The sequence below is a fragment of the Peromyscus californicus genome, unplaced genomic scaffold (genome assembly GCF_007827085.1).
Source record: "Peromyscus californicus insignis strain IS unplaced genomic scaffold, ASM782708v3 Scaffold_22__1_contigs__length_63687245, whole genome shotgun sequence".
In the NCBI taxonomy this organism is placed as follows: Eukaryota; Metazoa; Chordata; class Mammalia; order Rodentia; family Cricetidae; genus Peromyscus; species Peromyscus californicus.
Window position 1 is genome coordinate 14,462,467 of NW_026294525.1, and position 25,103 is coordinate 14,487,569.

General features: G+C 42.6%; 1 protein-coding gene across 17 annotated transcripts in view; it reads left to right on the top strand.

The window, feature by feature from the left end:
- The window catches only part of Syne1 (spectrin repeat containing nuclear envelope protein 1), a 477,641-nt gene that overhangs the window by 194,880 nt on the left and 257,658 nt on the right, over nt 1-25,103 (top strand). For all 17 annotated transcript variants that reach the window (XM_052750933.1, XM_052750946.1, XM_052750935.1 and 14 more), the window contains 11 exons: nt 211-364; nt 2,234-2,856; nt 5,748-5,927; nt 8,745-8,895; nt 9,274-9,432; nt 10,494-10,676; nt 15,182-15,283; nt 17,420-17,623; nt 19,921-20,128; nt 21,323-21,435; nt 24,456-24,661. In XM_052750933.1, the coding sequence (XP_052606893.1) occupies nt 211-364; nt 2,234-2,856; nt 5,748-5,927; nt 8,745-8,895; nt 9,274-9,432; nt 10,494-10,676; nt 15,182-15,283; nt 17,420-17,623; nt 19,921-20,128; nt 21,323-21,435; nt 24,456-24,661 (2,283 nt within the window). The remainder of the gene's footprint in view (nt 1-210; nt 365-2,233; nt 2,857-5,747; nt 5,928-8,744; nt 8,896-9,273; nt 9,433-10,493; nt 10,677-15,181; nt 15,284-17,419; nt 17,624-19,920; nt 20,129-21,322; nt 21,436-24,455; nt 24,662-25,103) is intronic.

The following is a 25,103-nucleotide window of genomic DNA, read 5'->3' on the forward strand; positions in this document are numbered from 1 at the left end:
GGGAGGGCAACCTACCAGAACGGACAGGGGTTCACTGAGACCAGGAAAACCATGAGAAAGACAGGGCTTGGGGATTTGAATATACCCAGAGGTCTGGCTTGTGTCTGTATAACTGTATAACTTTGCTCAGGGGGTAAACTCCTTTCCCAAAGTATAGCAGGAACCATTCTGGTCATTGCCAACCATTTATTGCCCCCTTTCTCCCCACAGGATGCACTTCCTCCAGTCCGTGCTGGCGGAGCACAAGCAGTTTGATGAGCTGCTGTTTTCCTTCTCGGTCTGGATTAAGCAGTTTCTCAGTGAATTACAAACGACTTCTGAGATAAGCGTAAGGGACCATCAAGTGGCTCTTACCCGGCACAAGGTAAAATGGGTTCTCTCAAGGTGGAAAACAGATATATTCAGAGAAGAGAGTCCTTGAGTTCAAAGGGACGACACACTTAAATACATACACAGCAACAATTCAGCTTTTGGTTGTATGAAAAAAATGGCTTAATGATTGAACTTATGGACCCAGCCACTGTGTTAAGCAGGTAGATTAAGCAGATAAAAATTACTTCAGGTAAAACAGCTGGGTAACTCAAAAAAACAAAAACAAAAACAAAACTGTAATTTTTAGCACAAAATGTTAAGAATTTCCCTTTTTGGGTTTTCTATTTTGTTTTGGTCCAAAACCAAAGACTGATACAAATTCCAGTGTTTTAAAGGCTCATTTTCCGAATTAACTACTTAGTATGAAATGGTTCCAAGTTCATGAATTATTGATATTTCCCTTATTTATAACCTATGAACAATATCTGTTTAGTGCTATTAAAATTCAACATCAGATATTGACCAAGTATTGAGATGCTAGAGTTTCTATATAGAATCCATATAAAACATTTGATAATCTCTGAGTGTTTATTCTATGGTGGCTTTGAATGCCCCCTCTAAGAAAGGAAAAGTAAACCTTCTAGTCTTCAGGACAGGAGAGTTTTACTGCTTGATGGATGGCACAGGCTGAAAGCCTCTGGCACTCCAAAGAGACTACCCGAGAGGTGCTGCCTTCTGACTAACGGTACTTCAAAGGGATGGCTCTCAGGCTGGTCAGCTGACCAAAACCAGAGGCTTTCCAAAGACTGACATCTCAAAGGTACAGAGAGAATGGACTTACTTGGGTAGGCTTTCTAGAGAAAAACCTCTAAGTACAAAGGAAGTCAGGGGTTTGGAGTGAGAAGAAGTGATTTAATTGTCAAGCTGGGAGCCATCTAAAGCCATCGTGGTTAAGGTTAAAACCAGTGATGGTTTCTCTATGGTGGGAGCCGTGCTAAAACTGATGACAATCTTCTGCTGGATTTTAAACATGGTGTATTGTGAGCTGGTCAGAATAAAACATAGATATGATTGGAAAGTAATTAAATCAGAGTTGTGTTCTATATGGCACACATAGATGAGCAAAATGGAAAAGCTGATGAATGTTTCTGAAAGCTTTGCTATAGATAACTTAAAAATTTTTACTTTATTATTTTTAATTATGTATATATGTGTGTGCGTGTGATATGTGTGTGTGTGTTTATACATGTGAATACAGCTGCCCACAGAGGCCAGAAAAGACCACTGGATTTATTGGAGATGGAGTCACAGGCAACTGGGAGCCCTTTGAAAGGGCATGAATCATGGTTAACCACTGAGCCATCTCTTAGGCACCCTGTGGATGAATTCTAACTGCTAAGCTAAAGGCCGAGGAAAGGGGTCAGTCAGTGAGGTGCCATGCCCATACAAGGGCCAGAGTTTTATCTCCAGCACTCACGTACAAAATTCAGACATGGTAGTATGTGCCTAGAGTCCTAGTTCCAGCAGGCAGTGAAAGGAAAATCCCTGAGGCTTCCTAGCCAGCCAGTCTCACCCAATCAGACACCTTAAAGTTCACTGAGAGACCATGAAGGGGAGAGCAATTGAGGAAGCCACCCAACGTTAACCGTTAACCTACACACGCATGCATGCCCACATGCATGCCAAGGCACACATGAATAAGTTCATACACATACACAGAAATAGAAATAAATAATACCACATGCATGCCAAGGCACACATGAATAAATCCATACACACACACAGAAATAGAAATAAATAATAAATAAATAAACGCTAGGCTATCCATCGCATGTACTATCTACCCTGAGATCGCAAACCCTGTTGTTTATCTGTCGTAACCGTAGTGTGTTTGAGAATCAAAGATTCTTTTCCCTTCCAGGACCACGCTGCAGAAATAGAGAAGAAGAGGGAAGAAGCACAGAGTCTGCAAGGTCACTTAGCGAAGTTGCAGTCTCTGGGCCGAGCCGAGGACCTTCACCCACTCCAGATCAAGGCTGATGACTGCTTCCAGCTCTTCGAGGAGGCCAACCAGGTAGTGGAGAGGCGGAGGCTGGCTCTGACACAGCTAGCCGAATTCCTCCAGAGCCATGCTTCTGCGTCCACTCTTCTCCACCAGCTCAGGCAAACAGTGGAAGCCACCAAAAGCATGAGTAGGAAGCAGTCAGACTCCCTGAAAAAAGACCTTCATGATGCTATTCAAGATGTGAAAGCATTAGAATCCAGCGCCATCGGTCTCGACGGCATCCTGACCAAAGCCCAGTACCACCTGAAAAGCGCAGAGCAAAGGACCTCCTGCAGAGCCACCACTGACCAGCTCTCTCTAGAAGTCGAGAGGATCCAGAACCTTCTGGGAACCAAGCAGAGTGAGGCAGATGCCCTGGCCATGTTGAAAAAAGCTTTCCAAGAACAGAAGGAAGAGCTGCTGAGAAGCATTGAAGACGTGGAAGAAAGGGCTGACCAGGAGCGCTTGAAGGAACCCACCCGCCAGGCTCTGCAGCACAGGTCAGAAACCTGGGGGTGGGGGAACGAGGGGGGAGGCCCACCTTCTCGGCTTCATTTGTTCTGAAACTCATTTTCCTGCAAAGAGTAAATAGTGCCCTCTGTAGGCAACTTCCTCTTCTTGCTGTCTCTGTGTGTATCTCTGTGTCATCCACTCCCCCATCCCTTCTGTGAAGGTAAATGTGACACTTGGGAACTGTTAACATGTCTTTGATTTCTGTAAGGACCTTTCTAAGAACAGTGTATTTGTGGACACTCTGAGACCTCACCTACATGAGGCCCATACATCCTATTACTTATTAGGTGGTTTTTGTTGTTGTATTTATCTAGCTATCTATCTATTATTTATTTATTTTGCAGTGGTTGTTTTGTTTTGAGGGTGGCGGATGCAGGCAGGGTTTCTCTGTGTAGCTTTGGCTGTCCTGGAACTCACTCTGTAGACCAGGCTGGCTTCAGACTCACAGAGATCCACCTGCCTCTGCCACCCGAGTGCTGGGATTAAAGGCATGCACCACCACTGCCTGCACATCCTATTATCTATTGCAAGCAATTTCTTACTATCAAGAATGCAGGTAGAGGGGCTGGAGAGATCAGCAGTTAAGACCACCTGCTGATCCTGCAGAGGGCTGGGGTTTGGTTCCCAGCACCTACATGATGCCCCAAAACCATCCATAGCTCTTATTCCAATTTCAGGGGATCTGACACCCTCTTCTGGCCTTTCTGGTCACCAGACATGCACATGGTACAAGATATACATACAAGTGTTTACACGTACACATAAAATAAAAATAAATCTTTTTCAAAAAATTAAAGAATGCAGGCAGAGATCCATATAAATGTGTGGTCCTGATGATGAAAGTATTGGTAAATTCCTCCCTAAAGAGGTAGGTTACTAGTGCTTCAGTAAGGACTGGAGCAAGCTCACTGTTTGAGAGGAGAAGACAAATGGCCAAGGAGAGGAGATGGATAACATTCTCCCTTAAAAAGAGGAGTGTAGCAGAGAGGCAGGTGGCCGACTGAGGGCCATGTTCATTCATTTAAAGTGATGTCAGTCAGCTGGGCCAAATGGTTCTCCACAACTGCTTTTAACTCTTTGCTTTGATGGAAGCAGGAGACAGGCAAAAGAGTTCGATTTAAGCTGGGGCTTTTCCAGGAATGTTCAGTGGAGAAGCAAAGGAGCCGTGTAAAGAAATAAAGGAGTCAGTTCCCTTAGTAAATTTGGAAGTGATTTTCACCTATGACTATAGACTCCACTACAGTCTTCTTTTACTTCATGAACAAAACCTTGTCCCTATTCGAGAGCTTGAGATCAGTCTCCGATTCTGAAGGCAGAGAAACTTGGAAGTACACTTACACCAACGTCCACAGTTGATGAGGATCACTGTCTCTGCCAACGCCACTGTCACTTATCCAGTTCTAATCAGAACCGGACAGGAAGCCAAAACAGAAATGCAGTTTACATCAGAAATACAGAAGACCTCTTATTGTAGCTAGATTTCCTGTGTCCCAGCCTGCTGGTAGTCAGGACAAATCTCTCTCACCTGCCAGTCCCACAGCCACTCAGACCCAAGTAAACACACAGAGGCTTATGTTATTTATGAACTATATGGCCATTAGCTCAAGCTTATTACTGACTAGCTCTTACAGTTAAATTAACCCATAATTCTTATTTATGTTTAGCCATGTGGCTTGGTACCTTTTCTCAGTTCTGCCTTCACATCTTGCCTCCTCTGTATCTGGCTGGTGACTCCCGACTCAGCCTTCCTGTTCCCAGAATTCTCATCTCTGCTTGTCCTGCCTATACTTCCTGCCTGGCTACTGGCCAATCAGCATTTCATTTATTAACCAATCAGAGCAACACATTCAGATGAGTTTAACAATAAATTAGCAAGAAAGATTAAGGTTTGAGAAAGTTAAACTACATTTCCAAGTAAAGAGGGATGGAGATGCTTCCTTGGTAGCTCATCTTGGAAGCTACCAGCAGCATTGAGGACGCAAGATAGCATTAACCCTCTCTGGCCAGCTCAGACCAAGCAGATGGGGGATCCTCAAGCTGCTGGAGATGGAGGCTCAAGCTGGGCTCAAGAGCCCTGTCAGCTTCTCTAATCCACTCAAAAGCACACGTTGGCTAAGAAAAGGTTACAATAAATTTCTGGATTTACTCAGTCTCAGATATATGGAAGCCTCCTGTACTGCTTGCAGTAGGCAACTTCGCATGATGTTTGCAAGGTGTGGAGACTGGGACATCTGCCTGCAGCCACCTTGGGAATCAATGGGCTAGTGCATAGTATACACTACAGCACGACACCAAAATGCATGGATGAGTCAGTAGCCTCCTGTATGGCCACATATTACAGATGTGCAAATGATTATATATTAGGGGACATAAAATCAGGATTGCTTTCTCACAGTAATCTTTTATTAAAGGGGGTAATTTAGGTTTTAAGAGTAGATGTTTTTCATAAAGTTTGATAGAGCTCTTTTGATTTTAAATGAAACAACTGTAATAATGAAGCAAAATTATTAATGCGACCTGGACCCCAGAGCTCAGGAAGATTTCCTATGTTGACCTTGCAAAAGAAGAATTCACCTGCTTGGCCTCTCAAGTTAGTCTCCATTGAGAACTCTTCTACCACCAAAAAAGAGGAGGAGAAAAAAGTTCAATAAAATGTTGGAAACAAACAGTAAGGGTGACTTTCAATATTTTCTGATATGTGGTTATTTTGCAAAACCATTTTAAAATTCTCTCTATCCGTTAAGATGCATTGGTTTAATTGCTGTGTTGAGAGTTTTGCTAGCTGTGTTAAAATGTGCTTTCTGAGCTCATGTAGTTAGAGGAAGTAGGGACTTCTGGTTTCGGTAGGTTGGCACTAACCTAGTATTTGACTTTACAGGTTGCGAGTATTCAACCAGCTAGAGGATGAACTAAACTCCCATGAGCACGAGCTCTCTTGGCTGAAAGACAAAGCGAAACAAATTGCTCAGAAGGACATGGCTTTTGCACCTGAGGTGGATAGGGAGATAAATCGCTTAGAAGCTACCTGGGAAGACACTAAAAGACTAATTCATGAGAAGTAAGTCAGACGCCTCTTGATCTTGTTGTCAAAGTTTCCAACTTTTGTTCATTTTGTGATGCTGTGCGTTAACTTGCTGCTTCCTGAAGATGTGAACAACAGTCTAACGGTTTTTTGTCGCCCTCGGTATTCTAAGCCCTGTTAGTAACATTAAAACATCAGTCCTTCAGAACTGTGTTTGAAGTTGTTCTCTTGGTATTGCAAATGTATGTGAAGTTAATGTAAAAAAAAAAAAAATGCCTGAAAAGCAATAATTATCAGCCATTGTAAGCTGCTACAATTAGAATTTTTAACTTTGTTTTGTTATATTACCTGTAATTGAGTCCATTGTATTTTAACTTTCCATCATACGTTTTACTGTAAAGCTCCTCCTTTTTTCCTAGGGGGTTCTAGGACAAATTCATTTAGTGGTCTCAGCTATCAAGTTTCACAGTATCGGTTCTAACAACAGAAAAAGCCCCTCGTGTCTCACGGAGCCCATCTCTCTCCCTTGCCCCAGGTCCTGGCAACCTCGGATCACTTTGTATCTGTCCTTTCATTTTCTCCCCAGTTGTATGTAATGGATGTTGCTGTGTGTGTGTGTGTGTGTGTGTGTGTGTGTGTGTGTGTGTGAGAGAGAGAGAGAGAGAGAGAGAGAGAGAGAGAGAGAGAGAGAGAGAGAATATACTAGGCTTTTTCTTTTTGAGCCACCAACCAGTTCACAAATCATGATACAGAGACTTATTATTAGTTTTGATGCTCGACCTAACTTAGGCTCCTTTCTGGCTAGCTCTTTTAACTTACATCAACCTGTTTCTCTTTATCTACCTTTTGCCTCAGGGCTTTTACCTTTCTTCCTTCTGTGTATCTTACTTTCACTGCTTCTCATGTCTGCATGGCTGGTGGCTGCCTGGCTTCTTGCCCCGGTGTGTCCCTCTCTCTTTCCCCTCATTCCCTTCTCTTTCTTCTCTCATTCTTTTCCCCTATTCTAGATTCCTCCTCCTACTTATTCCCTCTGTCTGCCAACTCTGCCTAGCCTTTCTCTGCCCAGCTATTGGCCGTTCAGCTCTTTATTAGACCAATCAGATGCCTGAGACAGGCAAGGTGTAAAAAATGCAACACATCTTTACATAATTAAACACATATCCTTACATTGTTAAACAAATGAGGCATAAACAAATGTAACACACTGTTACACAGTTAAAGTAATATTCTGCAGCATAAACAGATGTAACACATCTTTAATAGTTAATTTCCACAGAGTGTGACTAGTTCAGTTTTAAGATATGTAGTTGCAAACTCCATTGAATGGATGTCCCACAGGCCATATAGTCACTCATTGATAGCCAAGTGGAGTCTTTCTGGTTTAGATCATTAAATATTAAACATCTATGGACATTCACATTTCTGATTTTTTTATCCCACTGGATTGTTGGGTAAGTTTGCTTAAATGTATAAAAAACTGACAAGTAATTTCAACAAAATACCTATTCCAGGCAGGTAAAATCTGCAGCAGGTATACTTGTTTCCCACACTGACTACTGTCAAGTTTTACACATGTGATCCAGTAGTCGCCATTCTAACAGACACACAGCAGTATCTCGTGTTTTTAATTTGCATTTGCCTGGTAATTAATGATAATAGGTGCAGAGTTCTCTTTATAGCTATCTGTCTGTACCTTCTTTAATTAGTATTTACTGACATTGGCTGGGATTTTGTTGTTGTTGTCTTTCTTATATCTGTATAATCCCAGACAGAATCTCTACATAATTTTACAGAATTTGACAAACAATTCTAAATTTTATATGTAAAAACAAATAACTGAGTAGTCAGTCATTTTTTGAGGAAGTGGGGCTGGGAAGATGGCTTGGTTGGTAAAGTGTTTACTAGACAGATACAAAGACCCGAGTGAAAGTACCAACCCAGCGCCCACATGAAACTGAGTGTATGCCTATATTCTCAGCACTGGGCGGGTAGAGACAGGAGGGTTCTGAGGCTTGCTAGACAACCAGTTTAAATGAAATGGTGAGCTCCAGGTTCAGTGAGAGAGCCTGACTCAAAAAATAATGTAGAGATAGATTAAGAAAAATACCCAACATTGAAATCTGGCCTCCACACGCATACATGCATATACACACACAAACAGGAACATCTAACCATACCTATTTTTAATTTTTAAAAAGGCATTACAGGATTCCCATGTCCTGGGTCACTGCGATATTTTAGCTGAAGAATAATTAAATGGAGCATAGAACAAATAAGATGGAGAAATGCACTCACACACACAATCAACTCATTTTCAACAGTGTCACATAAGCAAGTTGATGGAGAGGATCTCTTCAATGAAGGATGCTAGGATATTTCACCACCCATTTGCATTTTAAAGAAGTGAGCCTCAGACCCCAATGCATATATACAAAGGCCTTTGAAAGAAAATTTGGAATGACTTATATAATGGCTTTTAACATAGGTTTTTAATTTAACCATGTGACACAAACGTTTTTATCTGTTATGGTTTCTTTCTCCCCACCTTCCCCTCTACTTATAGTATCAAAAAATAACTAAAGCAGCATGGAAAACCATTTTAAAACTTGAAGTATTTGTAAGGTTGAGTTGGAGAGCAGATTGGGGTTAGAATTTAGCAGTATTAACTAACAACAGTATTGATCTCGGTGAGGAGAGCATGGTTTTCTCTGGGTACCCACACTCATCTCTGAATACATTTGTACAATGATATATTAGGTCATTTTTGAATACACTTGTGCAATGATCTAATCCAAGAGAACTCGTTCCCCTCCTGATGTGTGATAAGTGAGATATTTTCTTTAATCATTACAGCCAGGGTCAGTGCTGTGGACTTATTGACTTAATAAGAGAGTATCAGAATTTGAAGTCAGCTGTGTGTAAAGTTCTGGAAAATGCTGGCAACGTTATTGCCATGAGAGCTGCCGTGAAGGACCAGGAGGACCTCAAGTGGGCTTTTTCCAAGGTAAAATGGTCTTCAATGTTCATTCATGCATTTTACTCTTAAAGCAACTCTCTGCACAATTATTCCTTGTTAGTCCATCTAGATGTGGATAATTCCTGTTAGCAGTTCAACCTTTTTTCTAAGAATACTAATATTCTAAAAAAAAAAATAATTATTCAAGAAAATTATATATATATATATATATATATATATATATATATATATATATATATATATATATACCTGTCTATATGTATATACAGGCATGTGTATAAATACATATACGTATTCACATATTATCATTAGTTTCTGCATAAAATGGAACAAAGTGGAGGGCAAATGTTTTTAAACCCTCATCACTGGTTGTTTTTCTAATTAAGGAAACATTTATGTCCACAGCATGAAACTGCCAGGAACGACATGAATTCTAAACAGAAAGAGTTGGATGGTTTTACCAGCAAAGGCAAACAGTTGCTATCTGAGCTGAAAAGAATCCACAGCGGAGATTTCAGCTTGGTCAAGACTGACATGGAGAGCACCCTGGACAAGTGGCTGGATGTAAGAGCGCCCCCTGGAGTCCGTGAGCGGCTTACATGCAGGGTCTTTCAGGCAAACCGGCAGAGGATTAACCAGAGATTGGGACTCCCGAGTTTTCAGAGTTAACTCCAAAGTGAAGAAAAATAATAGCTGGAGATAGAAAAGGTTCCGTGAACTAGTTTGACAAAACTTACTGGCATATTTCTGGAATTTCATTTGATAACTACAAGCATGACAAATTATAACTTAGAATGTTTCCCTTCTCAAAATGTTGGCGTTATGGATAAAAACTGGATGGTTTATCCATATCTGGTAGAAAATTAAATGGCAATAAATGTGAATTTACAGAATAGAGGCTGTAGTCTTGCACTGAGGAGGACCAGGCTTGTATTTTAGAAGTCTGACTTTAAATTCTTGCACCAGCATTCACTAGCTCCATGGCCAGACACTAAATATTTTCTGTATCACAGATATGCTCAAGTCTAATTGATGTCCACCCCTGTATCCCAGCATTACAAACAAAAGTGCTTGTAGTGCTGCCTTGAAAACAAATGCAGAGATGACTCAGAAGTTAAGAGCACTGGCTGCTCTTGTGGAAAGTCCAGGTTTGATTCCCAGCGCTCACACAACAGCTCACAGCCATCTGTAACCCTAGCCCCAGTGGATTTGATGCCCTCTTCTGGCCTATGCAGGCACTGCACACATGTAGTGCATATATATACAAGCAGGCAAAACACCTGTACACATAAAAATAAGTTTTAAAAAATAAAGAAAATAAATTCAATGCCATCCTATACGGACCTCAGTCCTGTAGACTCCTATGTAGTGAGTGACACTTCTGTGTATTCTAACATACCCTTTGTCATTAGTACCCCAACTTATGAATGAAAAGTGACTGTCTCAGGATTCAAACAACTCTCCCATTGATGGATTTAGTCTGTGTATTTATTAGCATTTAAGATACACTAATTAGTGTATAATTTTGTCAGAATATCATTTTTCTTATCATGAAAGCATTGGTAGGGGAGTGAGGGTTCCAGAACCTCCTATTTTGATGATCTGGCTCCTGTTTTCCTTCCCAGGTATCAGAGAGAATTGAAGGAAACATGGACAGGTTAAGAGTAAGCATGTCCATCTGGGATGATGTCCTTTCAAGTAAAGATGAGATTGAAGGATGGTCCAACAGCTCTCTTCCACAACTGGCTGAAAACATCAGCGATCTGAACAGCAGCCTCAAAACTGAAGAATTCCTGAAAGAATTCGAGGTAACTGACAATACATACATGCAGAGGTAGGGGTACATGATTATATAAAATAAGAGAGGGAAAAAAATGGGTATTCTAAGTCCATTCTGCTTTTCAAAGACACAGAAGAATATGACAAAAGTCACCTACTGATGATTTTAAAAATTGATTAGGCTCTGGTTAAGCATTTTTAATAATCATTTCTTAGTTGGGCCTTATATGAGTAACTTTTCTGTTGCTGTCATAAAATACCCTGACAGAAATCAGCTCTGGAGAGGAAGGGTTTATTTAGGCTTATAATTCCAAGAAGGATACAGTCCATCTTAGCGAGGACAGCATGGAAGCAAGGATGTGAGGCTGGCCCACCACATCTAAAAGTGGGGCCAGGGTATAAATTCCTGAAGCCCACCCCACTGACGTAGTTCCTCCAGCAAAGCTTCACCTCTTAAAGCTTCAGTGACCTTCCCAAACAGTGCCACCAACTGGCTGCCAAATCTTCCAACACATGAGCATATGGGGACATTTTTCATTCAACTCCTATCAAGGAACTTCAAACATTAATATAAAAAGAAAAGTACATTGAGTATCCAGTTATTCTGTAAACATGGCACCTTCCTTTGTGAAACCCAAATGGCAGTGTTTGTGACTTTTTGCACCTAATGTTCTTCATTCAGAAAAGAAATATCTCTATTGAGAACCTACATTGTGTTGCGGTTATACTGTGGTGCCATGTTATACTTTATTTATGGAAACAGGAGAAAATTGAAGGTTAGAAAGTGCCCAGACTTTGAAAATTGTGCTTGGTTACTTATTCTAAACTACTTTTAATCCCATTTATTGTGTCAGTTTTTAAAGTTCATCCATGAAATTCTTAGCAAACGTTTTGCCAGTTACCTGGGTTTTAGGGGAGGGGCTGGTTTTGCTTTTGTTTTTTGTGTTTTTTTTTTTTTCTGACCTGATACAAACTAGAGCCATCTGGGAAGAGGGGCCCTCAACTGAGGAATTGTTCCCATCAGATGAGCCTCTAGGGCATTTCTTGATTAATGATTTATGTAGGAGGAGCCATCCCTAGGCAGATGGGTCGTATGAAGGAGCAAGCTGAACAAGGCATGCGGAGCAAGCCAGTGAGAAACTTTTGACCATGGTTCCTGCCTCTTCTTCTTGAGTTCCTGCCCTGATCTCCCTCAGTAATAGACGCTGACATAAAGTATAAGCCAAAAAAATCCTTTCCACCCCAAGTTTCTTTTGGTCATGGTGTTTATGACAAGTAAAGTTTTTGCTATATAAGCTTGAGACCCTGGTCTTAGATCTCCAGAACTCTCATATGGCCTGTAGATGTGGAGGTCTGCCTGTAATCTTATCTCCAAGAATCAGTGGCAGGGGATCCCCAGAGTGAGCTGGCCAGCCAGACTAGCCAAGTCAATGAGCTCTGGGTTCAAGTGAGAGACCCTACCTCAGTATATAAGGTGGAGAGCAATTGAGGAAGACACTCAACTTGACCCCTGGCCTTCACACACAGGTGCACAGACTGCACACATGCCCACACACATACACATTTAAATGCACATTACACATAATTGAGAAAACATAGAGTGACAATAGGGTGGTGGCGCATGTCTTTAATCCCAGCACTCGGGAGGCAGAGCCAGGCGGATCTCTGTGAGGTCGAGACCAGCCTGGTCCACAGAGTGAGATCCAGGACAAGCACCAAAATTACACAGAGAAACAGAATCAAAAAAAGAAAGAAAGAAAGAAAGAAAGAAAGAAAGAAAGAAAGAAAGAAAGAAAGAAAGAAAGAAAGAAAGAAAGAAAGAAGGAAAGAAGGAAGGAAGGAAGGAAGGAAGGAAGGAAGGAAGGAAGGAAGGAAGGAAGGAAGGAAGGAAGGAAGGAAGGAAGGAAAGGAAAGAAGTGAGACAGGTTACAGAGAGAACTGTTTCAAAAAGCATGTAATTGACTGTCCTTAAAGTGAGGGAAGATCCTATCCACACTCAGCAGCCTGGTACCCCCACCCCAACCCCGGCCTGGCACATATGAAGAACTTGACAGATAAGTGAATGGATGACTGTAGTCTTGTTTAACCGTACTGCCTATGTTACTTGGCAATCTCAGACTCAAATAGATTTTGAGAGATCTTGTAATCTAATTCCAATTTCTAAAGGTATCAGAACTCAAGAAAATGATACAGACTAAACATTCAGACATAATGAAGAATCCCAAGATCCTTTTTAGTTGCTATGGCTGATGTTAAAATTAGTATTGCAGCTCACATAGTGTTCTGTGCTGAAGTTGGGTATTCAGGCTCACAAAGGGTGATTGTTAGAAACTGTGCAAGCCAGAGTTAAACACACACAAGGAAAAACTAATTGTGGGCTAGAGAGTTCACTTGGTGGTTAAAAGCATTGGCTGCCCTTCCAGAGAACCTGGGTTCAGTTCCCATTATCCACATGGTGGCTCACAACCATCTGAAACAGTTCCAGGGGCTATGACACCCTCTTTTGGCCTTTGCAGGAACGAGGCATGCCTGTGGTGCACAGATGTACATGCAGAAAAAACACCCATACCATAAAATAAAGATAAATTTAAAAAACAAAACAAAAACCCAGCTGAATGGCTGGAATCATGGCTTAGTGGTAAGAATGTATCAATATCAACTCGCAGAGGACCTAAGATCAATTCCCAATACCCATGTTGGTAATTTCACAGCAACCTGTAACTCCAGGAGTACACAATGCTTCTGGCCTCCACAGGCACCTGCACTTATGTGCACACACACAATTATACACACATGCACACAGACACACACATACATACGTGTGCACATATCCATACAATCTTTAAAATAAAATAAATCTTTTAAAAAACTAATTGTATACAGAATGAGTTCCAGGAAAGGCACAAAGCTACACAGAGAAACCCTGTCTCAAAAAACAAAACAAAACTAATTGTAGGGCCTGAAGAGATGGCTCTCTGGCTAAGACTACCCACTGCTCTTGTACAGAATCTGGGTGTAGTTCCCGGCACCAATATGGCAACACACAACCATTTGTACCTACAGTTCCTGGGGATTAAGTACCTTCTGACCTTGGTGGGCACTAGGTTTGCATACATTGCACACACGTACTTGCAGGCAAAAACACTCAAACACATTTTTAAAAAGCCTAATTGTAAATACATTTACAGTTAAATAAATTCTCTTAAAAACAAAATAATGCATACTTTTTTTTGAGGGGGGGGTCAGGCAATGGTGGTGCAAAGCTCTAACCTCAGCATTAAAGAGACTGAGGCAGATGATGCTTACAAGGTAGAAACTAGCAAGGTCACATAGCAAGACCACATCTCAAAAAGAAAAACATTATCATTAGTTAATTGTTATTATACACATTAGTGTGCACTAAGCCCTTGGGTTCTTGATATCTGTTACATCTGCAGCTGACCCAGCCACGGAACGCTGTGCTACTCTATGGTGCATCTTCCTGCTCCATGAGGATAGCGACCCCATGCTTAGAGTCTCCGGCGGTGGTAGATACTGCAGTATGATTTTTAGTAGGACAGGGAGCTGTCAAATCAGCCTCTTGGGGACTGCAGGAACTCTGCTATCCGTGTGCCGCCAACCCTTATTTGGTGTGATAAGGTGCAGTCTCTCTGAAACGGGCTTTTTGTTGCTGACCCTGTGACATGTCTGTTAATAAATCAGTGCACTAGAGTCAGCCCAGTCCCTGGCCCTGTCCTTTCTACTGCCTTTCTTCCCACCATGCTCTAAGTGAGTGGAGGTCAGCAGGTGACTTCCCTAAACACCCAGCCATTTCTGTCAAAGGCCACTAGCCCTGGCAGGGAGTTCCATATGGCACAATAAATTGCTTTCTGAGCTCAAGCCATTGGAAATTCTGTGGTCACAGAGCCCTAGATCCTGTTTTTCAAGCTGAGGGGACTCTTGCATTAAATATTCTTTTGTGACTCAAAACTATGAAGTTTATAAGTGGCTTTGCTCGATAATGAATCTTGGTTTGGTATTCTTTCATATGTTAATTGTTGATTCCAAAAGGGGGAAGGTAAAATATCAAATTTCAAAATTATTTCTGCTTCAAGGTCTTGTAAATATTTATGTGAAGCATGTCTTCTGTGTGCTGTTGACAGTCGCTGAGCAGTCCCCATGTGCATTTATTTTAGCATGCTTCTGTAAGACTTTGCCGTTGCCATAGTAACTGGTAATAATACTGCTAATGAATAAATGGCGGCCTGGTGGACATCGTCACTGACTCAGTGCTTTTGGTCAGTGTTTCATTTTTTCCAGGGGAATTTTTTTTCCCAATAAAAGAGGGTGGGAAGGGAGAAATTCCCACATACCCGCTCTTATTCAGAGTGAACGTTAACGGTAACATTTTCCACACTAGTGAAAAAGTTGGGCGGACTTTCTAATCACTGCTGGAAGCTGGTGTCATGTCTGTTAGTGCTCAGTATGAGATGCCAAGCGTGGCCTGTCGGTCTTTGGATTAGTGATGTCCTTCCCTGTGTCTTTGCCTTCATAGTCTGAAGTTAAAAACAAAGCCTTGAAATTGGAAGAACTGCATTCCAAAATCAGTGATCTTAAAGAACTAACGAAAAACCCAGAAACACCAACGGACCTTCAGGTAAGCAAAAGATAACTTCTGTAATAAATACCATGTAACAGACAATCACAGCATCGCTCCCAAAATGCAAAATGTATGTGTATGTGTGTGTACCTGTTATATGTGTTTATGTGTCTATAACACCATAATTCTCAGCAATCGTGGAGTTTTTCATATATGGGTTAAACATTAACATCACTAGAATTCTTTGTGCCAATATTTATAGCATATTTACATTTCAGATATCATAACGTTATAATAAGGGTAGTTCTCTTTTCCTTACTGAATTTTGGATGCATTATCAGTCCGATTGTTTCTTGGTACATTGTATGTTTAGACAGGAATAGACTGCCCCCCCCCATGAGTATGCATTCTTACTAATAATATGCTAATTCATTTACACAGTAACTGGGCTAAGTGACAGAGTTAGGATTGCTAATGTCCGTTCATTCTCCTGTAGATGGTCTCAGTCCCAGGACCTTGAGGCAGGTCAGGAAGGAGCTGGGTTGGCCAGGGAACCGGGCTTCCCTAGTGTCCGAGCCCAGTGCCCAGTGTGGTAGGTATGACTTGATTGACACCTCAGCAGCTCCTGGCTGAGGTCTCTGGGGAGTCTTTCCCCACTTTTTTTTAGGTGCATCCATGGATTTTTCTCTTCTTGCTGTATCAGTTGTCCCTGATTCTCTCTTTAACTGACGTAGTTGTGCTTGGCACTGATCTCAGGCGGGGCTGGGAATGCTGGACATTCCACCTGAAGCAAAGGAAGTGACTGGCATTCTTATTCACAGCTGAGAAGAAGGGGTGCTGATTACTGTCACATATATTTGGGACATCTGTGGGCAATGAGCTATTGCAGAGTGAGGATTAGGCAAGGATTTGGGGTGTGGGCTATGGTGGTTCTGCATCTCTCTTTCTCTCTAGTTGCCCCCATTCCCCCATCCCAAGGAAGAGGTGTGAGATGTCTTTCCTGGCCTCTAGTATAAGTAGAAGAGTTTCTGCGATGCCCCTTAGTGGGCAGTATAATTTGTCCCCTACAGTTGGCAGTCACTGCTATCTGGTTTCCAAACCCCTCTACTGACTTCTGATGTATTTGCCAAAGAGTAAATGCTTGGTATGGGTAGCCTGCCTCTCAGCAGCAGATGGAGGGCGAGGAGTACCAGCATGTGGCCTCAGCCCAGAAGTTAGGAGTGAAGGAAGAGACCGCTCTTCGAGCCCACAGTGTGAGGACAGCTAAGTTGTCTAAGAAGCCTCACTAGGGGGATGAACCCAGAGATGCCTTGGACTGAGAAAGGAGAATAAAGAGGTGGTAGAGAGTGTGCAGGCTCATCTAGGGACTTTCAGCTGGGGATGCCAGCAATGAGAACATTCCCCCCTCCCAAAAAAACCCCACAAACTGAGAGAAGTGGGGCTATGAGAGGCGGCTCTCACTTGTCTGTGAGTCTTTGGTTCAGAATGCCTCACTCACCTCCCACCCGTGCAGGCTTGTGGAGTCCACAGCTGTGCCAAGCAGGGATGGAGTCACAGCAAAGCCAGAAAAGAGGCTCCCAGCTCCTTGCTCACAGCTGCTCTGAGCTAGGAGTTAAGAAAACACAACAAACCTTTGTGTTTGATGACTTTGCCAAATAGTGCTGACCTTTGAATTATGGGATTAGGACTGCTTTTTCAGGGTAGAGTGGTTGTAAGTCCCTTTATTAACTCGGGAGCCACAAAAATCAACTTTCCTGAAATACCTCATGTGAGGAGAAGGAAGCTGCGCATCTCACGGGATAAAATTGGTTCACCATTAAATCTATGGCGGGGTTCCTCCAATCAAAGTCCCCGCCAGGCAGGCCTGTGTGAGTGTTCTTTGTGGAGAATTAACAGCAGGCTTTTGGTCAAGCTTTGCTTTTAGGATGTGACCTCCCCTTCCCTGGAACCTCTATCCAAACCACACTCTATTCAAGTCCAGGGTTAGCTGCAGCTCTGGTCTTTCCCCTCACTCAATGTGTTTGGCAGGCCACACTCCCTGGTTTTCCATCCTGGGAAAAGCTATTAGTCTTGGAGTGGCTTCCATGGTGAGTCTAATGTGTTCTTGATGGAGTTACACGTAAACAGAATTCCTAGCGGGTGAGTGTGCTTTTAGTCCTCCCAGATTTTCACGAACTCTCGCTTTATATGTAGTTTATAGAAGCCGACTTACGGCAGAAGCTGGAGCACGCCAAAGAAATCACCGAGGAAGCGAAGGGGACCCTGAAGGATTTCACTGCTCAAAGTACCCAGGTGGAGAGATTCGTCAAGGACATAACAACGTGGCTGACCAATGTGGAAGAATCATTGACCAGATGTGCCCAAACTGGGACATGTGAAGGGTTGAAGAAAGTCAAGGTAAGTCGAACTCAGCTTTTCATGTTTCTCCTTGAAGTGTATATTCATTCTCCTGTTTTCTAGCTATGATAAACACAGAGTGTCTGCTTCCAACTACCCAGATTTAAAGTATTAACAGCCAGACTAACTAATTCATAACATTGGACACAGCAGGGTAAGTGGCCTGAGAAGAGCTAAATGCAAGCGTCAGGCAGTGAAAGATGGTTAAAAAGTAGACGGTGTGCATTGCTGTGGGCCCTGCCTGCTGGCTATGGCCATGCACGTATGTATCTTCCTTTTGGTGAAAGGGGGAAGCTTATGGGGAGCCTGTTGGACTTTGCATCAACGTTTAAGCCTGAGCCTCAAACGGTTTTTCATCACTTCCTTATCTTTGTGTTTAATTTGAACACTTTCATCTGTAGGGCACTGTGGGTTTTTTTTTTTTTAAGTAAGGAAATCACCCAGTGTCCTCTCTTCATGTTAACAGATGACAATCCTGCTCAGCGGTTTGTAAAGCATACATATTGTATTGACTTCTCAACGTTGTTCTTTTGAAGATCTTTTTCTCTTCCTGTGTGTGAGGGTGTGTGCGTGTGTTCACATGTGAATCTAGGTGCTCAGAGAGTATTGAAGGGGGCTTGAAGCAGGAGTTACAGGTGGCTGTAAGCCACCCAACCTGGGTGTTGGGAAAGAAATTGGGTCCCCTGAGAGAGCAGCATGAACACTAACCACTGAACCATCTCTCCAGCCCTGGCCACTGTTCTTCCTTAGCATAGTTTTATACTGTGTGATAGATAAGAACATAGAGCTTTAAATCAACTGCTGGTGTGTGTGTGTGTGTGTGTGTGTGTGTGTGTGTGTATAATCCCTATACAAAGCCATCCAGTGACCCACTGAACTACGTGAGCTGCAATGGTTCCTGAAATAGACCCTGAACTCAAGATCATAGCTGAGATGCTATGACAACCTGCTAAATTTTCTTGAGATCCTAGACTAGCACCCAGATTCTAACCACTTTCCAGGAGCTGTTTGCTACCAAGGAGGACTGATATATTTTTATTAATGAATCAATACAGGACTGAAAGATAGCTCAATTGCTAGCCTGCTTTCTGGACAAGGCTGAGGACCTAAACTGACTTCAGAAACAAAAACAAACAACAACAACACCAACAAAAAAACCCTGTGTGTTTGACTCAAACTTGTAATCTTAGTGCAGGGGGTGGAGACAGGTAAATCCCTGGGACTCAACCAGCCTAGCTGCGTCAGAGAGCCCCATTCCAACAAGAGACCCTGCCTCAAATAAACAAGGTGACCTCCAGTCCAATGAGAGACCCTGTCTCAAATAAACAAGGTGACCTCCAGTCCAATGAGAGAACGTATCTATCTCAAAAAAAAAAAAAAAAACAAAAACAAACAAACAAACAACAACAACAACAAAAAAAAAAAAAACCAAGGTGAGCTCCAGTTCAATGAGAGACCCTGTCTCAAAAATCAAGATGGAAAGCTCTTGGTGGCTGTCCTCTAAGCCCCACTTACATGTGCATGCATACTTGTACACACATAAATGTGCACGCGCGCGCACACACACACACACACACTAAAAAGGATAGAATCCATACAGGTCTGTAATATATAAATATATCTATTACATAAATTCTTTTTAATTTTTTAATATTTATTATTTTCTTGAGATTTTTGCTTGAGTATTATATTTACATCATTCCTATCCCAACCCTTTCCCCGTTCCTACTCCTTCTCTGTCCTCCCACTTCCTCTCAAATTCATTACCTCTTCTTAAATTATTATTATTGGTGTGTGTGTGTGTGTGCGTGTGTGTGTGTGTGTGTGTGTGTGTGTGTGTATGTGTGTGTGTTTGTAACCTACTGAGTCCATTTAGTATTGATCATATGTCCGTATGTTTATGGCCTACTATGGGACTAGATAACCTATCAGGGAACCTATCCCTAGAGAAGACTGATTCTCTCTACCTTAGCAGTCATTGACTCCCTGTAGCTCTTTGTCTAGTGGTGAGGCCTTATGAGGTTCCCTCCATTTATGTTGAGATGTCAATTGGTATTGTCACTGTACATCTTTGTTTAGGTGAGCACATTGATAAGATTTCATGAGTAGTGCAGCTCCTTGCCATATATAAAAGATGCTCTTGAATCCCACCCATAGGTATACACAACTGAGGAGATTTCTACATTGTCAATTTCAGATTTGAAAAACCAAATACCAGAGTGAAATAATGACAGTATTTCTCTTGAATGGGATGAGCGTCCTTCGTAGCATATTAATAGTGTGCTTTCATCACGTAGGACATACAAAAAGAACTTCAGAGTCAACAAAACAACATCAGCTCCACCCAAGAAAATCTCAACAGCCTGTGCCGGAAGTACCACTCAGTGGAGTTGGAGAGCCTGGGCCAGGCAATGACTGGGCTAATAAAGAAACATGAAGCCACGAGCCAGCTGTGCTCCCAAACGCAGGCCAGCATGCAAGATTCTCTGGAAAAACACTTCAGCAGTGAGTTGAAGGGCTTTAGTCTGAATCACTGCTTAGGAGAGGTTGTCTGGACCAAATGCTGGCCAGAAGCTGCCAGCCAAAGTTTGAGCAAACCTTCCAGTTGGAATAGTGTTTTAAATTCGTTCGTGCTCTGAGATTTGGGTAACAAAAGTTCTGTTCCACAGGCTCTAACCTCTCAGAGAATGTTTCCCCTTTCTCCTTGAGAGAACAGGAGTCTACCCATCTTGATTATTCTGAACTTTACCTGAATCTTCTACATAAGAGCTTATGCATGTGAAGAACTCCCTCCATTCATGTGGTCAGCAACTGCTCCCCAAAATAGCTAAGGACACTTTTTCATGCTAGCGTGAATCATTTCTATAAACATGGATGTTGGAAGAGGCCGTAGCAATGACAGTCGTATGATCCAGAAAATTCCCACTCCCCAAGTCTGCTTCTGAGAAGCTGTTTTCCACTCTGATGTGGGTACATAGTGGCTTTCTAAGTCAACATAGCAAAACAAGGAAGTGGTTCCTGCCCAGGCCATAAAGAAAACCTTCCTTTCAGGGCTGGTAAAAGGCCTTATGGGTAATTAACTTGCTGTTCAAGCATGATGAGCTGAGTGTGAATCCTCTCCCTACATGTACACAAAAAACTGGCTCTGGTGGCCCATGTCTGTATTCCTAGTGCCGGGGAGGCAGAGATGGGTAGACACCTGGAGTGCACTAACTAGCCAGTCTGGCTGAATGTATGAACTCCAGGTCAGTGAGAGACTCTAGCTCAGAAAATAAAGATGGATAGAAACAGAGGAAGACAATTGATGTAGACTTCTGACCTCCACACACAGGCACACACATGCATATGCAAGCACATACATGTGCACACACATGAACATGCATGTACATGTCTTTAACACTCCTGAGCATGTTTCTCCTGAATTCTTATAAACTCTTTCCCAAAGTAAAGGAACACAATGTAAAATCAATTCCAAGTATTTTACTAATTTTCAGTCTTTGAGGTAACTTTTCCATCCTACTGTAAATATTCATAGCTGTAGATTACATTATAATATTTTCTGTCTAATTATTTGCTTTTTGAAGTGTTTTTAAAAAGCAGGATGAGATGGGCTGGAACACAGAAATAGTGTATTGTGACAGTCCTAGGAGCTCACTCAACATTTTGGATTTATCTCTTCTTTTCCTTATTTTTCAAAAGATTCTATGCAGGAATTCCAAGAATGGTTTTTGGGAGCAAAAGCAGCAGCCAGAGACTCTTCTGATCTAACTGGTGACAGCCAAGTTCTAGAAGCCAGGCTTCAGGATCTGCAGGTATAGATGCTGTGATGCTGGTATGGATGCCGTGGTGCTGGTGTGGACGCCATGGTGCTGGTATGGATGTTGTGATGCTGATATGGATGTCGTGATGCTCATATGGATGCTGTGATGCTCATATGGATGCCATGATGCGGATATGAATGCTGCCGATATGGATGCTGCTGTGGATGCTGCTGATATGGATGCTTTGATGCTGATATGGATGCTGTGGTGCTGATGTGGATGCTGTGATGCTGATGCTCTTCCTTCCCAGATGCACTCACTGCCTTGGTTCAGACCCAGACTGTTTCCCACTCTTTCCTTGCCTGAATCTTCTTATTTTGTTTCATCTTTTTTCCCATTATGGAGTTGAGTTGTTGAGTCAGAAGATGTTAGGCAACAAGGAAAATCACAGAAAAAAAACAAAATCAAGCTAGAAACTATTTAGATCTTGTTTTTTAACCCACTGGCCATTGTTTAAAAGTCATTCAAAATGAAACTTTATTTAAACTTTTATAGCAGTGAAATTATTAATATTTTCTAGCACTATTGGGGAACTTTGGGAGTTGTTTATTGTCTATTTTTAAAAGGAAAAAAAATACCTTGTGTCCTTTTCTTCAACTTGTGGCCTATATGTGGGAATGTATTCAAACCAGAGTAATGGCTATTACAGGTTATTTGGGTTTTATTGACTAAGAAAAATATATGCATTCAGGAAGGTGGCTATTGTAAAGCAGAAGTCAAGATTAACTTTCAGAAGAATGGGTTCAAAAAAGGTTTTGGCGAAGGTTTCATAGCGGCTTTTCTGAATAGAGCATAATGCTAAGTATTGTCAAACCAATGGATTTGGGGTTTTGTTTGATTGGTTTGGTTTGGTTTTTGTTTTGTTTTGCTTCATTTTATGTTTTTTTGTGGTTTGGGTTATTTGTTTTTTGAGACAAGGTTTCTCTGCGTAACAACCCTGGCTATCCTGGAAGGCAATGTATAGACCAGACTGGCCTCAAACTCATAGAGATCCAACTGCCTCTGCCTCCAGGGTGCTGGGATTAAAGGCATGTGCCACCATGCCCAGCTCCAATGTGTGGTGATATTTGTAATCTAAGAAATAAAACTTGCCTGAAGATCAGAGGACAGAGCCAGCCACACAGTTAGCCATAGAGGTCAGGCAGTGGTGGCACACACCTTTAATCCTAGCACTTGGGAGGCAGAGATCCATCTGGATCTCTGTGAATTCAAGGCCACACCGGGCTACATGAGGTTGATCCAGTCTAGAAGAGAAACAGAGCCAGGCAGTGGTGGCACACATCTTTAACTCCAGTATTTGGGAAGCACACACACCTTTTTTTTTTTTTTTTAACATTTCTTTTTATTATTATTATTATTAATTTATTTTGCAATACAATTCAGTTCTACATATCAGCCACGGATTCCCTTGTTCTCCCCCCTCCCGTCCCCCTCACCTTCCCCCCAAACCCGCCCCCCATTCCCATCTCCTCCAGGGCAAAGCCTTCCCCACAGACTGAGGTCAACCTGGTAGACTCAGTCCAGGTAGGTCTAGTCACCTCCTCCCAGGCCGAGCCAAACAATCCTGCATAGGCCCCAGGTTTCAAACAGCCAACTCATGCAATGAGCACAAGATCTGGTCCCACTGCCTGGATGCCTCCCAAACAGATCAAGCCAATCAACTGTCTCATCCATTCAGAGGGCCTGATCCAGTGGGGACCCCTCAGCCAAAGTGCTAGAGAGGCCCACAGAAATCCACAAAGATACCCACACAACAGACTGCTGGCAGTGGTCGAGATACAGCCCGAACTGACCTACTCTGGTGATGGGATGGCCAAACACCCTAATTGTTGTGCTAGAAACCTCATCCAACTACTGAGGGATCTGGATGCAGAGATCCATGACTAGGCCCCGGGTGGATCTCTGGGAGTCCAATTAGCACACACACCTTTAATCCCAGCACTAGGCAGGTTGAGATAGGAAGTGAAGCGGCTGGGCGGAGAAAGACATGTAAGGCAGGAGGAGACAGGAACTCTAGAGACCCTTTCCACTGAGGACTCAGAGGCATTCAGTCTGAGGATTCATGGAGTTGGCGAGGTGAGAAGTGGTTGTGGCTTTTTCCTTTGTCTCTCTGGTATTTCAGCATTTACCCCAATATCTGACTCTGGGTTTTTATTATAAGACCATTTAGAATTCATGCAACACCAATGTTTATTTTTAAAAATTAGTTAGCCGTGTATGATGGCGCAAGTCTGTAGTCCTGGCACTCAGGATGCTGGCACAAGAGGCTCCAAGTTTAAGGCCAGCCTACACTCCATGAGACAGCTATCCAAAAGAAAAAAACTCTATTAAGGAACATGAGAATTGTATGCTCCATTGTGTGATAAAATACTGTCAATGGCCCACTGTGTCAGAAGTCAGGTTAGTGTTTCATGTTCAGGGCTGGTTTTGCAAGAGGCATGGTAAGTTCAGAGTAGAACTGTCCTCCACATTGTGGAATTCCACACAGGAATGTCCAGGCGATAATTGAAGGAACATTCTGGAGTTCAAGGGAGATATGACCAGCGTTAAGTTCTGGGTTTCCCTTGCCCTGTGGAAGCCCAGGCATAGATTTTCTGAGGACATGTAAGGAAAGGAAGGCTCCATCCTGAGGACTGGACTGTGTGTAGAGTAGACCAGAGAAGGGGCAGAGTGGCCATCTCCTGTTAGAGGGCTGTTACAGCAACCCCTTGAGGAGAAGGGAGCTGGAGCTGGGAGACCGGAGCAGTAAGAATAGGAAAACACTGAGAATGGGACGCTGATGAGAAACTCCTCTTTTCCAGCTTACCGTTTTCAGTTTCTCCTCAGCTCCAATTGCTGTCCTGTCAATGAGGAGTCTCAATTTTGTCAACTGCGTGCATCCTTCTCAACCTAGCCCCATTAGACCTTTTCCCAGTAGGCTTCATTTCACCCTTACTGCATTGCCTCAGCTCAGCCTTGTACTGAGGAACCCCGTGTATAATAGCAGATATCAATATTACCTTGACCTCCAGGGTGTCCTTGATTCAGTCAGCGAAGGGCAGAGCAAGCTGGATGCAGTGACTCAGGAAGGACAAACTCTGTATGCACATCTGCCCAAGCAAATGGTGAGCAGCATCCAGGAGCAGATCACAAAAGCCAACGAGGAGTTCCAGGCTTTTCTAAAACAGTGCCTTAAAGACAAGCAGGCTCTTCAGGACTGCGCTTCGGAGCTGGGGAGGTAGGTTCTTACAGTAGACGTGGGTTTCACTGCACCCAGAAGGAGTTTTTCAAAGGCTTCATGGGAACAATTCACGTGAAGACACAATAGTACTCGAACTCTGAGTTTAAATTATAATGAACATTGGCCTGCCTTCATCACAGGTTAATTCTAATAAAATAATTGATGACTGATTCTGACAGTTGGCTTTGTTTCCTATGTAGGAGAAAAAGCCAAGGATTTATATCCACTGGTAATTACAAATGGCCTGGCTACAAACCATGTCAGTCAATTTGGCTAACTCAGGGTGTTAGAACCAGTTTTTCCCCCTTGTATTCATGTCTGCTGGGAGAATCTTCGTAGAAAATGACTATTGGATTTCATGGATCAAGAATCCAATGAGTTACACACACACACACACACACACACACACACACACACACACGCGCGCGCGCGCGCGCGC